The sequence below is a fragment of the Typopeltis vanoorti genome, chromosome 17 (genome assembly GCF_054136105.1).
Source record: "Typopeltis vanoorti isolate ZY-2024b chromosome 17, IOZ_Tvanoo_1.0, whole genome shotgun sequence".
Lineage (NCBI taxonomy): Eukaryota > Metazoa > Arthropoda > Arachnida > Uropygi > Thelyphonidae > Typopeltis > Typopeltis vanoorti.
Window position 1 is genome coordinate 13,716,496 of NC_143565.1, and position 14,865 is coordinate 13,731,360.

The 14,865-nt window shown below is 36.4% G+C and overlaps 1 protein-coding gene across 2 annotated transcripts in view; it reads left to right on the top strand.

Annotated features, from left to right (window-relative positions):
- Positions 1-14,865, top strand: part of LOC150097168 (aldehyde dehydrogenase family 16 member A1-like) — a 134,761-nt gene that overhangs the window by 58,584 nt on the left and 61,312 nt on the right. For both annotated transcript variants that reach the window (XM_090407213.1, XM_090407214.1), the window contains exon 6: positions 8,254-8,445. In XM_090407213.1, coding sequence (XP_090263339.1) covers positions 8,254-8,445 — 192 coding nt within the window. The remainder of the gene's footprint in view (positions 1-8,253; positions 8,446-14,865) is intronic.

The following is a 14,865-nucleotide window of genomic DNA, read 5'->3' on the forward strand; positions in this document are numbered from 1 at the left end:
TATTTTAGAAAGGAAGAACAGATTTTTAATATACAGTAATCAAAAAATAGACCATATACATAATGACTGCAATTTTCCTTAAAATGTTTAATGCTGTCCAGAAAAAGGCAATTTGGTTAATTGGTGCTTCCCTTCCTTTCATCAGCTCAACAACTAATTCCAGCCACTATCTCACGGACATTAATGTTTCTCATTTATCATAACTGGGCACCAGTTATGATAAATGTGTGAAGTTGTATACCTTCATCATAGAAGGTTGCCGCTCGTGATGCAAATCAACGTATTGACTGTTTCTTTGACCTCAGCATCGTCTTGAAACTGCTGGCCACCAAGGAAAGATTTCAGATGTTTGAACAGGTGAAAGTCACTTGACATGAGGTAAGGACTATATGGGGGAATTGATAGAATTGTTCCAAGCCGAAAGTGACAAGAAATTGTTGTGTTACGCCACCCATGTGTGGGCAGACATTGTCATGAATCAAAACAATACCCCTGGTAAGCATGCCACGTCGTTTATTCTGGATTGTACGATGCAGTTTCATAAGGGTTTGGCAGTATATACTCTGGTTGATTGTGGAGCCTTCACTCAAGAATTCTACCAGCAAAATTTCTTGTCTGTCCCAAAACACAGTGCACATGATTTTCCAAGGGGAAACCGTTGTCTCCAATTTCATCTTGACTGGTGATGAGGTGTGCCTCCACTCCATGGACTGTTGTTTGGATTCAGGGGTTGCGTGTGCGACATTCAAGTCTCGTTCCCAGTGACAAGTCTGCTCAGGAAAGCATCGCCATCCTCATGGTAGCATGTCAAGAATTCCAATGCACTGCCTGGTCGATTCACTTTGTGTTGTTCTGTAAGTAACTTCAGCACCCACATGCACACTATTTCTGATAATTCAGTTTCTCCGACACAATTTCATGAAAACATCATCATCAAATTCCTGCCATGTACCCTCAAGGTGTGTACTGGATATGATAGTACTACATGAAAGATTTACACACTAACTTCCTATATACAATTTTCCTTTAAATCAGTCTGTTACTTGTCAAGACTCCAACATTATCAGATCTTATATTTCTATCGTCTAAGGCACTTTGTACAGTATCAATCAATTTAAGTGACCATACCAGGTGGTATGGTCACTTAAATAGAATGGGCGAGGAAAGATTAGCAAATCAAGTGTTCTCTGCCAGGTTGGCAGGAAGGCCAGAGGAAGACCAAGATATAGGTGGACTTCCACTGGGTGGTTTTCCTGCTTACCTGGCAGAGAACACTTGTTTTGCTAATCTTTCCTCGCCCATTCTATTTAAGTGACCATACCACCTGAGATTAGCTCTGCTAACGCATTCCTGGATGCTGACAATGTCAAGTTCTTTCCTAATATCCTTATGATATTGCCATTGATGCCATCTGTTCATGCCTCTAATCTTTCTCAGGACTCTCCTATCTACGGTCTCTAATATGTGTGGTCAAGTGTTTTACTTCTGACCCAGTTCTCAGATCCATAAGTTAAAACAGGTTTGAACACTGTCTTGTATACAGCTAATTTAGTGTTCCGACTAATTTCTCTCTTATTCCATATGAATTTATTCAGTTGACTTCCTACCATACCAGCTTTGTTGATTCTGTTGTCTATTTCCATATTTAATTTACCATCTTCACTAAAAATCGTGCCTAAGTAGCTGAAATGTTTTACTTGTTTCACAGGTTCTCTGTTCACGAGTTGACATTTTCAGCAATTCTGCCTATTTTCAATGTCTTTGTCTTTTTATTCCTGACCTTCATACCTTATCTATTATAACAGTTATTCAATTTAGTCAGGGAATCTTGCAGACTTGAAGCGGATTTATTTAGAAGTATAACATCGTCCGCATAAAGCAAAGAGCAGACATTAACATCTCCTATTTTGATATCATGTTTAATACCACTTTCCTTCATAATGTGATCCATATAGATAATGAATAACAGAGGAGATAATGTACATCCTTGTCTCACACCAGATTTAACATTAAACCATCTTCCTGTACTTCCTTCAATTCTAACTGCTGACACACAACTCAAATAAAGACTAAGTATTGTTTGATATAATGCCCCATTGACACCATATAACTGTAGCGTATTGAATAGCTTCTCTCTTGGCACCTTGTCATATGCCTTTTCCAGATCAACAAAACTTAAATATAGATCTTTGTTATATCCCCTTTCTCAACTATTTGTCGTAAAGTGAAGATCTGATCCTGACAGCCTCTATTTGGCCTGAATCCAGGTTGTCCATCAAGCTTTTCTTCCACAATTCTTCTCAACCATTTCTGAAGTATACTTGCATAAATCTTGCCAGGAACACTCAGTAGGGAAATACTTCTGTAATTTTCACATTCAGTTTTATTTCCCTTTTTATATATGGGTACTATGAGAGCTCTACTCCAATCATCCAGAATTTGTCCCTCTGTCCAGGCTTTCTGAACTACGCTGTGCAGCCACTGTAAGACTTTTATACCACCATACTTCAGCATTTCTGGTCGAATATTATTATTATTATTATTTTGACACCTCCAGGGAGTCCAAAGACTCATCGAGGGAGAGTGTGCCGACAGCATCGAACGATTGGCCCCCCTTCCAACTACTAACCGCGCTCAAACTTACTTAACTGAGCCATTAGTAGCAGAGGCTCTACCAATCGACCAACCTTCGCCGGCTATCATCTACTCCTACTGCCTTTCCACATTTCAAGCCTTTGATGGCTTTTTCTACTTCAAGCATTGATATGTATTCCTGGCTGTATGCCTGTTGAGTGTTTTTTACCACTGTGCTATCACTGCTTGTTTCATTTAGCAATTTTTCGAAGTAATTATTCCATACTTCAAGGATATCTTTTATTCCTCCTGATTTCATGTCACCTTTATCATCTCTAACTCCTTTTACAGCACACTTTCCTCCATTTCTGAACTTTTTCAACAACCTCCAGAATATCTTACCATCTACTTGATATTTATTTTCTATTTTCTTGTCATCCTCCCATGACTTTTGTTTAGCCAGTTTTACACAAAGTTTAGTTTTCTTGCATTTGTCTCTGTATTCTCAAAGAGCACAAGCTGACTTGTTTGCCAGGAACTTTTGATATGCTTTCTTCTTTTCCTTCAGTGCTCTTTAACTTCCTGTGTCCACCATGGAGTTCTGATTTTTCTATCCTTGCAGACAACCTCACCACATGCCTCTGTGGCTGAATCAATCAGGGTTTTCTTCAAGGCTTGCCACTGAATCTCCAAGGTTTGATTCCTGTTCTCAAACTCTTTCATTTTCTTTTCAATAATCTTTGTGTATTTTAGTCTACAGTTCACATCTGAGAGCTGCTCAACTTTTGTTCGCTTTAAAACTTTCTTACATGTTATTCTTTTCGATACTAAATTCAATTTTATCCTGCTCAAGACTAAATAGTGATCACTTCCAATTTAAAATCCTCTGTACACTCTGGTGTCCTGCACTAGGGAGAAAACATCACTATCAACAATAACATAGTCAATGAGACTTCTTATCCCTTGCTTCTTCTCTCCATGTGAATTTGTGCAAATTTTTATGTTGAAACATGGTGTCAGTAATAACCAGTCCATGTCCTGAGCAGAAATCCAACAGGTATTTGCCATTATTATTAGCTTTGCTCTTTTCTCCAAATTTTCCCAAAATATTTTTGTATGTCTGACAATCATTTCCTACTCTCTATTTATCTGCTATATCCCCAACAAGGACCAACTTTTCCTTTTTTCTTTGTGTCAGTTGCTTTCTCTAAAGCATCAAAAAATTCCTCTACTTCTACCTTAGTATAACCTTCTGTGGCACCATAGGCACAAATAAGTTTCATTGTCCAGTTCCCCATTCTCGTATTTGCCCACGTCACTCTACTTGAGACTGGTTGCCATTCAAGAAGATTAGCCTCGTATTTAGTGTTGAATACTATGGCTGCTACTCCTTTTCCTTGATTGTTATTGCCTGAATATAACATTTTGTATTTATTGCTCTGAAAGATCTCACCAGTTTTTGTCTTTTTTTTGTTTCAGTCATCCTATTATGTAGATCTGGTACTTATCTAATTCCTCAGCTAGCTCCATTTCTTTGCCACTCAGGATTCTTATGTTGATAGTACCGATCTTTAACTCTGGTGATGTTGAGTTGGGGTGTGTTTTCAGATTTCAGATTTGTTCCAGTAGCTGACTTTTCGCTGTTCGCCCTGGTTCTCTGGCGAAAACAACGAGAGCCTTGTTTAACTGGGCAACGCCCCAGCCGCCATGAAATTTTGTCATGTTGTACCATCATTTTGTATTTTGGTTTAAGCCAATAAGAATACAATTTGGTCGTCTAAATTCCAAATTGCCAGCCCATCCTCATTCGTTCAGTATCCAGATAGATACCCAACAGGGTGCACCACGAGAAGGTGAGGATTGGACATTAGTTCAGAAGCCCTGGTCGTTTCTCCGCATTCCTTTAAAGGCTACGTGGAGGTCTCTTCTCAGTTATATAGCTTTGACCCTTATGAAGACATGAATGTAAAACTTCTGGAAATTGCAACAAGAGTGATGTCATAGTGAATCCCCTATTCTGTCAAATCTCTTCGACCGAACGCACCAAATCGTCAGTTACTAAACATGGTCGCCCGCTCCATTCATCATTGTGCACACCTGTCCTTCCTTCATTAAAAAGTCTTACCCATCTTCATACTATTGAATCACTCATTGCGTGTTCTCCATAACCTCAATAATTTGCCGATGAATTTCAGCTGCTTTAACATTCCTTGCATTCAAGAAATAGATAACTGACCTAATTTCACATGTGGCGGGCAATTCAATTTTCTTAGACATTATAAACACACACCAAGAAGCGTATGCACTGCGAGAATGTCTGAAAATGACATCAACACCTTGCTAACGAATCAACAAACTCAACACGCATGCACACCATTGCAATTGCAGCCCTGCAGTGAAAAAAATATTTAAAAACGGAACTTCTGGATGTCCCTCGTATATTCTCTAGAACAGCCTTTGTTTTTTTTCACTCACTGGCCCTTCATGACTACAACCTTCAGTTATTCAACTAAAATTGCATTAACAGGTTCCTTCTTTCTTCTCAGCCTCAACCCACACTTGAGATATTCTAGAAGTATTTTGAATATTCATACTTTAGATTAATCGTTTTACAAAAGAAGGGAGGGTTAACTCAACAATATTTAAAAGAGCTTTAATGAGCTCCTTCTCTCAGATTGAACTGGGAGATCCAAACACCAACTGATTTGCACATCATTTAGGCTAGTGTTTATACCACAAATGTTGGTAGAGTATATGAAAGAATTTTGTTAAATTTTTACTGAGTTTTTTGAGATTATTGTACATCTTTAGTACTTACTATATACTGTAAAACATTTTAAATGTAAACAGCACTGAGCCTAATGAAATACATTCATATTAACTACATTTACTTACATTTTAATTTTTTATCCTTTCCAGTATAGTTTCATTTGGAAAAACTACCAGGACATTAAATTGACCATAATGCATAAAACAGCATTTCATACACTATGTTCAGTTTTTGACTGTATTTTTTGAAATCAATTTATCAATGTTTTAAAAGAGGTAAACCATGAGTAGACATATCGGTACACAATAAATAACGGAAAAAACTCACGTAGAAAGATTATTTATTAGTATAATTTTCGCCTGTGTGTCACAGGCATCTTCAGTACATTAAGCTCAAAATTAAACACCAACTGACAATTCCAAAAAGCGCCACCTAAGTAGCTGGTGTAAGATAACTAAAAAGGTCAATAACTTTCCTAAAAAAAAAAAAAAAATTAATACAATAAAAAAGTTAGGAAAGATTAGCTGATTTGTAAAGTACTATCTCCCATAAAGGGGATAGACGTAAATAATCTTTCTACGTGAGTTTTTTCTGTTATTTATTGTGTACCAATTTATCAATGTATTTTTTGATTGCAAGTTCTGCCTCCACCATCCAAAGGCTACAAAATCTCACTTGTGTCTATAAAATCCACTTGCCATATAGATTTGTCATATCTCCTCTCCTCCCCTTCATCTCTTTATCCTACTTTGAAGACCACATTCTCCTAGCCTGGCCTTAGAGGCATAATTTGATAGGCAAGTTATCATTTTGATTACTAGTCACTGAATTGTTTCACCTGTCTACATCTCCTTGTAACCCAGTTGACCACATCTGCTCACAGTAATCCAAATGTCCTTTTAACAAAGGCTTGTAAAATTGGAGAATAACTCCCTTATTCCTACAAGTTAATGTTCTCCCTGACTTGATCTCCACAACAACTCTGAAGTTGAGCTTCATTGACTACTGCCGACAAATTCCCATTAATATAATACTCTGCTTGACAACGTTGAAGTAGTATTCATTGTTATATGCCCATAATCAGCAAATACGGTGGAACCTTGGTTGTCGAACGCCTCTGTTCTCGAACAATTCGGTTCCTGAACAGGCAAATGGCAACCACGTGCTACGTGTGCTGAGCTGTAAGGCAAGAAAGTGTCAGTTACTCGGCAGCCTTTGTTCAGTGTAATCACCTGCTCGAATTTGCAGTGAGATTTCTTGATTTTTTTTTTGTGTTTTGTTGGGTTTTTTTTCATAAATTATTATTAATTCAGCCACCATGGGACAGCAGAAGAATAGGAATTGCAGCAAAGCGAAAAGAAAAGTTGTTAGAACCACGATAGAGATGAAAAAAGAAATCATATCCAAACATAAAAATGACGTTCACGTCTCGAATCTTGCTATGCAGTTCGGTATGGTGAAATCAACGATATGTACAATACTCAAAAATAAATAAATAAAAAATAAATGATGTTTTTATGGAAGGGGACTCGCCTCCTACCACTTATGCCATTAACATTCCTCCGTATGTATGGTTAAAAGTGAAGTTAAATTTTCATTTTTATTTTATCTATTTATTGTGTTTATTCTTTTTATGTAAAGATTTTATGCATTTTCATTATGTTTGTATATGATCTTATGCATGAAGTACTGTTGTAAAGGTTTAAATAAACAATCATCTGGGGTTCAGGAATGGATTAATCCATTTTACATTAATTCTTATGGGAAAATAGTTTCAGTTTTTGAACAATTCGGTTTCCGAACAGCCTTCGGGAACGAATTAAGTTCGACAACCGAGGTTCCACTGTAGCTGGATATCACCTGCACATCTGTCTTAAAGATATTCATATTTGTTTATCATGTATATCTTTAATATACATTTTAAGCAACATGTATAATAAAGTTGCCAAAGTACAGAAGCTTGTTATATGCTGCTGGTCATCCTTATCATCACAGACTCATCACCGTGATATCACTTTTTGGTTCATGTCAGTCAGCTACCCTCCAATCTATGTCATAAATTTATTTTGCAAACCCATCCCTTTGCATTCACATAACAACATCTACTATGGGTGAAATTCTGTCAGAAGCCTTGGTAAAATCCAGAAGTATAATGGTACATCCAATTCCCTTATTCGAACTCAGCTGTCACTGTATTATAAGGCATGAATAGATTGTTAAAGTAAGGCTTAAATATAACAGAACCATGCTTTTGCTATAGAGGATGCTAATGTTGCTCTACTCACCTTTGGATGCGATTCCTAATCAACTTTTTCAATACTATGATGACGACATCAGAAATACTAATTGGTCTATAATTTGCTACATCAGTCTTAGCTCTACTCCTTAGGAATCATGCTTATACTGAGACTCAAGTTGAACAACCATGTCAGGAGCATTACTAACTGAATTGCACATTTCTTCAGCATCTGTGTTGATATCCCATTCATTCCAGCAGCTTTTGAGTCAAGCTCTTATAACAGCGTACTTCTAACTTAACTATCTCTGTTTTTTTTTCTCCAGTTACTCCTCAGCATCTAGAGAGCTAATTGATCTGCTCAGAATATATTTCACTAAAGTGAACACTTACAGCTGATCTATTTCTTGCATACCTGACATTTTTCTACCATATGCAAACAAACTGAGGTGCACTTCAGAAGATCTAAGAATCAGATTGCTAAAAATTTACTCCCATATTCATCATAATTTTTTTTTTTTTTTCATTTCATGTAATTGTGATAGTGCACTTGTTACATTAAACATTAAGTTTAATTTTTAAAATTTAAATTAAGTGCTAATATGATGTGTTATAATGAATAGTCATTGAGCTAAAAATGTTTTTTTTTTTTGTTGTTGTTATTGTTTGACAGACACATAGTGGTGGATGTCGGGTGCTAGTTCAGGAATCTGTTTATGATGAAGTTTTAGAAAAGTTAAAGAAATGTTTGGAATGCTTGCATTTTGGTAAAAATTCATCCTTAGACTTGAAGAATACTATTAGTGAAGAAAAGGCTGAAAAAATTAAACATTGCTTAGAAAAAGCACTGGTAGAAGGTGCTGAGGTAATTATTATTGAGATAAATATTGCCAATACTATATTTTTATCCCTTTGTTTGAAAACTGTTTATTTTTTGTGGAACTTATATGTTTAATAAATATATAATAATATATAATGTTTAATATATATAATACATAAATATCATCCAAGCTTATGCACCCTCAGCTGACTAAAGTGAAGAAGATGTTGAAGAGTTTTATGAACACCTAAAAGAGATTAAAAACCTAACAAAGAAACATGATATAAACATAGTGATGGGTGACTTCAATGCAAAAGTGGGAAGAGGGAGTGATGGAGAAATTGTTGGAGAACATGGCTTAGGCACCAGAAATGACAGAGGAGATCGCCTAGTCCAATTCTGTCAGGAAGAAGATCTAACAATAGCAAATACCTGGTTTAAACTTCCACCAAGAAGACTGTACACTTGGAAATCGCCTCAAGATAACCAACATAATATTGTCAGAAATCAAATTGATTATATACTGATAAATAAAAGATTCCACAGTAGTATAAAGAGTGCAAAGACTTATCCTGGAGCAGATATCTCATCACACCACAATCCCATAGTTGCAGAAGTACGTCTTAGATTAAAATCAGCTAAAAAATCACAAAAGAAGAAAAAGAAAATTGATGTAGAAAAACCGAAAGACCCGAACATAAATAAAAGTGCCAAGACACAGCTTAACCTGCAATTACAACAGATTAACATAGAAGAAAATAAAAGTGTGGAATCTCTTTGGAATAGCTTAAAGAATGCCATCGTAACAACAAGTATTGAAGAAGTAGGTTATGTGAATAATATAAAACAACAGGAATGGATGACAGATGAGATTCTTTCTCTTATTGATACAAGAAGAATGTACAAAAACAAAGACCTAGCCAGATATACAGAAACACATAACATCATCAAGAAAAAAATAAAAAAAGCCAAGGGAAATTGGATGAAAAATTTATGTACTGAAATTGAACTGCTTCAGAAGAAACATGATAATTTCAATCTGTATAAGAAAATCAGGGGTGCTTAAGGGTCAAAGCTGTATAACTGAGAGGAGACCTCCACATAGCCTTTACAGGAATGCGGAGAACCGACCAGGGCTTCTGACCTAATGTCCAATCCTCACCTTCTCGTGGTGCACCCTGTTGGGTATCTACTTTGATACTGAACGAACGAGGATGGGCTGGCAATTTGGGATTTAGCCGACCAAATTGTATTCTTATTGGTTAAACCAAAATAAAAAATGATGGTACAACATGACAAAATTTCATGCCGGCTGGGGCGTCGCCCGGTTAAACAAGGCCCCCGTTGTTTTCGCCAGGGAACCAGGGCGAACAGCGAAAAGTCAGCTACTGGAACAAATCTGAAAACAAACCCCAACTCAACATCACCAGAGTTAAAGATCGGTACTATCAACGTAAGAAGCCTGAATGGCAAAGAAATGGAGCTAGCTGAGGAATTAGATAAGTACCAGATCGACATAATAGGGGTGACTGAAACAAAAAAGATCAAAACTGGTGAGATCTTTCTGAGCAATAAATACAAAATGTTATATTCAGGCAATGACAATCAAGGAAAAGAAGGAGTAGCCATAGTATTCAACACAAAATACGAGGCTAATCTTCTTGAATGGCAGTCAGTCTCAAGTAGAGTAATGTGGGCAAATATGAGAATGGGGAACTGGACAATGAGACTTATTTGTGCCTATGGTCCCACAGAAGGTTCTACTAAGGTAGAAGTGGAGGAATTTTTTGAGGCTTTAGAAAAAGCAACTGACACAATGAAAAATGAAAAGTTGGTCCTTGTTGGGGATCTAAATAGTAGAGTAGGAAATGATTGTGAGACATACAAAAATATTTTGGGAAAATTTGGAGAAAAGAGCAAAGCTAATAATAATGGCAAATATCTGTTGGATTTCTGCTCAGGACATGGACTGGTTATTACTAACACCATGTTCCAACATAAAAATGTGCACAAATTCACATGGAGAGAAGAGGCTAGGAATAAGAAAAGTCTCATTGACTATGTTATTGTTGATAGTGATGTTTTATCCCTGGTGCAGGACACCAGAGTGTACAGAGGATTTGAAATTGGAAGTGATCACTATTTAGTCTTGAGCAGGATTAAATTGAATTTCATATTGAAAAGAATAACATGTAAGAAAGTTTTAAAGCGAATAAAAGTTGAGCAGCTCTCAGATGTGAACTGTAGACTAAAATACAGAAATATTATTGAAAAGAAAATGAAAGAGTTTGAGAACAGGAATCAAACCTTGGAGATTCAGTGGCAAACTCTGAAGGAAACATTGATTGATTCTGCCAGAGAGGCATGTGGTGAGGTTGTGTGCAAGGATAAAAAAATCAGAACTCCCTGGTGGACACAGGAAGTTAAAGAGGTAGTGAAGGAAAAGAAGAAAGCATATCAAAAGTTCCTGGCAAATAAGTCAGCTTTTACTCTTACAGAATACAGAGACAAATGTAAGAAAGCTAAACAGTGTGTAAAACTAGCTAAACAAAAGTCATGGGAGGACTTTGGCAAGAATATAGAAAATAAATATCAAGAAGGTGGCAAAATATTCTGGAGGTTGTTGAAGAAGCTTAGGAATGGAGGAAAGAGTGCTGTAAAAGGAATTAGAGATGATAAAGGTGAAATGAAAACAGGAGAAAAAGATATCCTTGAAGTATGGAGTAATTACTTTGAAAAACTGCTAAATGAAACAAGCAGTGATGACAACACAGTGATAAAAAACACTGACCAGGTATGCAGTCAGGAATACATATCCATACTTGAAGTAGAAAAAGCCATCAAAGGCTTGAAATGTGGAAAGGCAGCAGGAGTAGATGATATTCGACCAGAAATGCTGAAGTATGGTGGTATAAGAGTCTTACAGTGGCTGCACTGCATAGTTCAGAAAGCCTGGACAGAGGGACGAATTCCCGATGATTGGAGTAGAGCTCTCATAGCACCTATATATAAAAAGGGAAATAAAACTGAATGTGAGAATTACAGAGGTATTTCCCTACTGAGTGTTCCTGGCAAGATCTATGCAAGTATACTTGAGAAACGGTTGAGAAGAATTGTGGAAGAAAAGCTTGGTGAAGAACAAGCTGGATTCAGGCCAAATAGAGGCTGTCAGGATCAGATCTTCACTTTACGACAAATAGTCGAGAAAGCATGGGAATATAACAAAGATCTGTATTTAAGTTTTGTCGATTTGGAAAAGGCATATGACAAGGTGCCAAGAGAGAAGCTATTCAATACGCTGCAGTTATATGGTGTCAATGGGGCATTATATCAAGCAATACTTAGTCTTTATTTGAGTTGTGAGTCAGCAGTTAGAATTGAAGGAAGTACAGGAAGATGGTTTAATGTTAAATCTGGTGTGAGACAAGGATGTACATTATCCCCTCTGTTATTCATTATCTATATGGATCACATTATGAAGGAATGTGGTATTAAACCTGATATCAAAATTGGAGATGTTAATGTCAGCTCTTTGCTTTATGCGGATGATGTTATACTTCTAAATAAATCCGCTACAAGTCTGCAAGATTCTCTGACTAAATTGAATAGCTGTTGTAATAAATATGGTATGAAGGTCAGCAATAAAAAGACAAAGACAATGAAAATAGGCAGAATCATTGAAAATGTCAACTGTGTTGTGAATGGAGAACCTGTGGAACAAGTAAAACATTTCAGCTACTTAGGCATGATTTTTACTGAAGATGGTAAACTAAATATAGAAATAGACAACAGAATCAGCAAAGCTGGTATGGTGGGAAGTCAATTGAATAAATTCATATGGAATAAGAAAGAAATTAGTCGGAACACTAAATTAGCTGTATACAAGACTGTGTTCAAACCAATTTTAACTTATGGATCTGAGAGCTGGGTCAGAAGTAAAACACTTGACCAAAGACTAGAGACCGCAGATATGAGAGTCGTGAGAAAGATTAGAGGCGTGAACAGATGGCATCAATGGCAATATCATATTAAAAATGAGGATATTAGGAAAGAACTTGACATTGTCAGCATCCAGGAATGCGTTAGCAGAGCTAATCTCAGATGGTATGGTCACTTAAATAGAATGGGAGAGGAAAGATTATTACTGAAGATGGTAAACTAAATATAGAAATAGACAACAGAATCAGCAAAGCTGGTATGGTGGGAAGTCAATTGAATAAATTCATATGGAATAAGAAAGAAATTAGTCGGAACACTAAATTAGCTGTATACAAGACTGTGTTCAAACCAATTTTAACTTATGGATCTGAGAGCTGGGTCAGAAGTAAAACACTTGACCAAAGACTAGAGACCGCAGATATGAGAGTCGTGAGAAAGATTAGAGGCGTGAACAGATGGCATCAATGGCAATATCATATTAAAAATGAGGATATTAGGAAAGAACTTGACATTGTCAGCATCCAGGAATGCGTTAGCAGAGCTAATCTCAGATGGTATGGTCACTTAAATAGAATGGGAGAGGAAAGATTAGCAAAACAAGTGTTCTCTGCCAGTTTGGCAGGAAAACGACCCAGAGGAAGACCAAGATATAGGTGGATTGATACGGTACAAAGTGCCTTAGATGATAGAAATATAAGATCTGATAATGTTGGAGTCTTGACAAGTAACAGACTGATTTGGAGGAAAATTGTAGATAGGAAGTTAGTAATGATGTAATTTTTTCATGTAGTACTGTCATATCCTGTACACCCCTTGAGGGTACATGGCAGGAATTTGATGATGATGATGATGATGATGATAAGAAAATCAACAAAATTTCCAAAAAACTCAGAAAAAAGGAAACAGTGTCTCTAAGAGACGAATATGGAAAAATAGTTCTAGAAGAAGAGAATAAAGCACAGATTTGGATAAAATATGTAACAGAACTTTTCAGTGATATTAGACAGAAGCCTATAAATATAAAAGATAACATTCAAGGACCAGCAATCATGAAATGCGAAATAGAGAATGCTATAAGATCAAGTAAAACGAGAAAAGCCAGTGGACCAGATGGTGTGCAAACAGAATTTTTAAAATTAATAGAACCAGATAACATCAAACTTCTTGAAAAACTATTTAATAAAATATATGAAAGTGATGAATTTCCATCAGATTGGCTCAAATCTACATTTATCACTATCCCAAAGAAACCCAAAGCGAATTCCTGTGGTGACTTTCGACTTATTAGTCTAATGAGCCAAACATTAAAAATATTTTTGAAAGTAATTCAGAATCGCATTTATAGAAAAAGTGAAGAAACTCTAAGTGAAACATAATTCGGCTTTCGAAATGGGTTTTGGTACTAGAGAGGCCCTTTTCTGTACGCAAATATTGATAAAAAAAAAATGCATTGAAAAACAGAAATCTGTCTTTATGTGTTTCATAGATTTTGAAAAAGCATTCGACAAAGTCAGACACACTAACTTAATAGAAGTCCTTCAACAAATAAGGCTAGACAAACAAGACATAAGACTAATAACAAATCTGTATTGGAATCAGTCAGCTACCATTCAGTTAGACAACATTACCACCAGTGATATTAACATAAAAGAGGAGTGAGATAAGGATGTGCGCTCTCACCAGAGCACACATCCTTTTAAAGATTACCTATACGCAGAGGTAATCTTTAAAAAAGCATTGGAAGAATGTCCAGAGGGAATCACAATAAATGGAAAGATTGTTAACAACCTACGATATGCAGATGACACCATGCTAATTACAGATAACATTATGGATCTCCAAAAACTCATTGATAGAGTATACATAGAAAGCCAAAGAACGGGAATAAATATAAACATCAGCAATCATCCAGCCTCATCAATGAAACTGACACTCAATGGGAAAAATATCGATCAAGTGTCAAGATATAAATATCTTGGTTGCTGGCTTAATGAAAGGTGGGATCCTGAAATAGATATAAAGACAAGGATTGAAGTTGCATGGCAGTCCTTCATGAAAATGAGAACACTATTCTGCAATAAAGACCTAAACATGGAAGTCAGATGCCGAATGCTGAAATGCTACGCGTGGTCTATTCTGCTCTATGGAGTTGAAACATGGACATTGAAGGTGACAACCATCAAGAAAATCAAAGCCTTTGAGATGTGGCTATACAGAAGAATGCTAAAGATATGGACAGAAAAAATTACCAATGAAGATGTCTTAAAAGCCATTGGCAAAGCTAAACATCTTGTACAAATAATCAAGAAACAAAAAACATCATATCATGGCCACATCATGAGAAACAGCAAATACTAACTTCTTCAAACTATTTTGGTAGGAAGAAATGATGGCAAAGGAACTAGAGGAAGAAAATGAATATCAAGGTTTGACAGCATCAAGACGCAGACAGGAAAGAGCAGTGCACAACTGCTGAGATTAGCACAAGAGTGCAGTTTGTTGGCCAAGATGGTCACTGACCTTCAA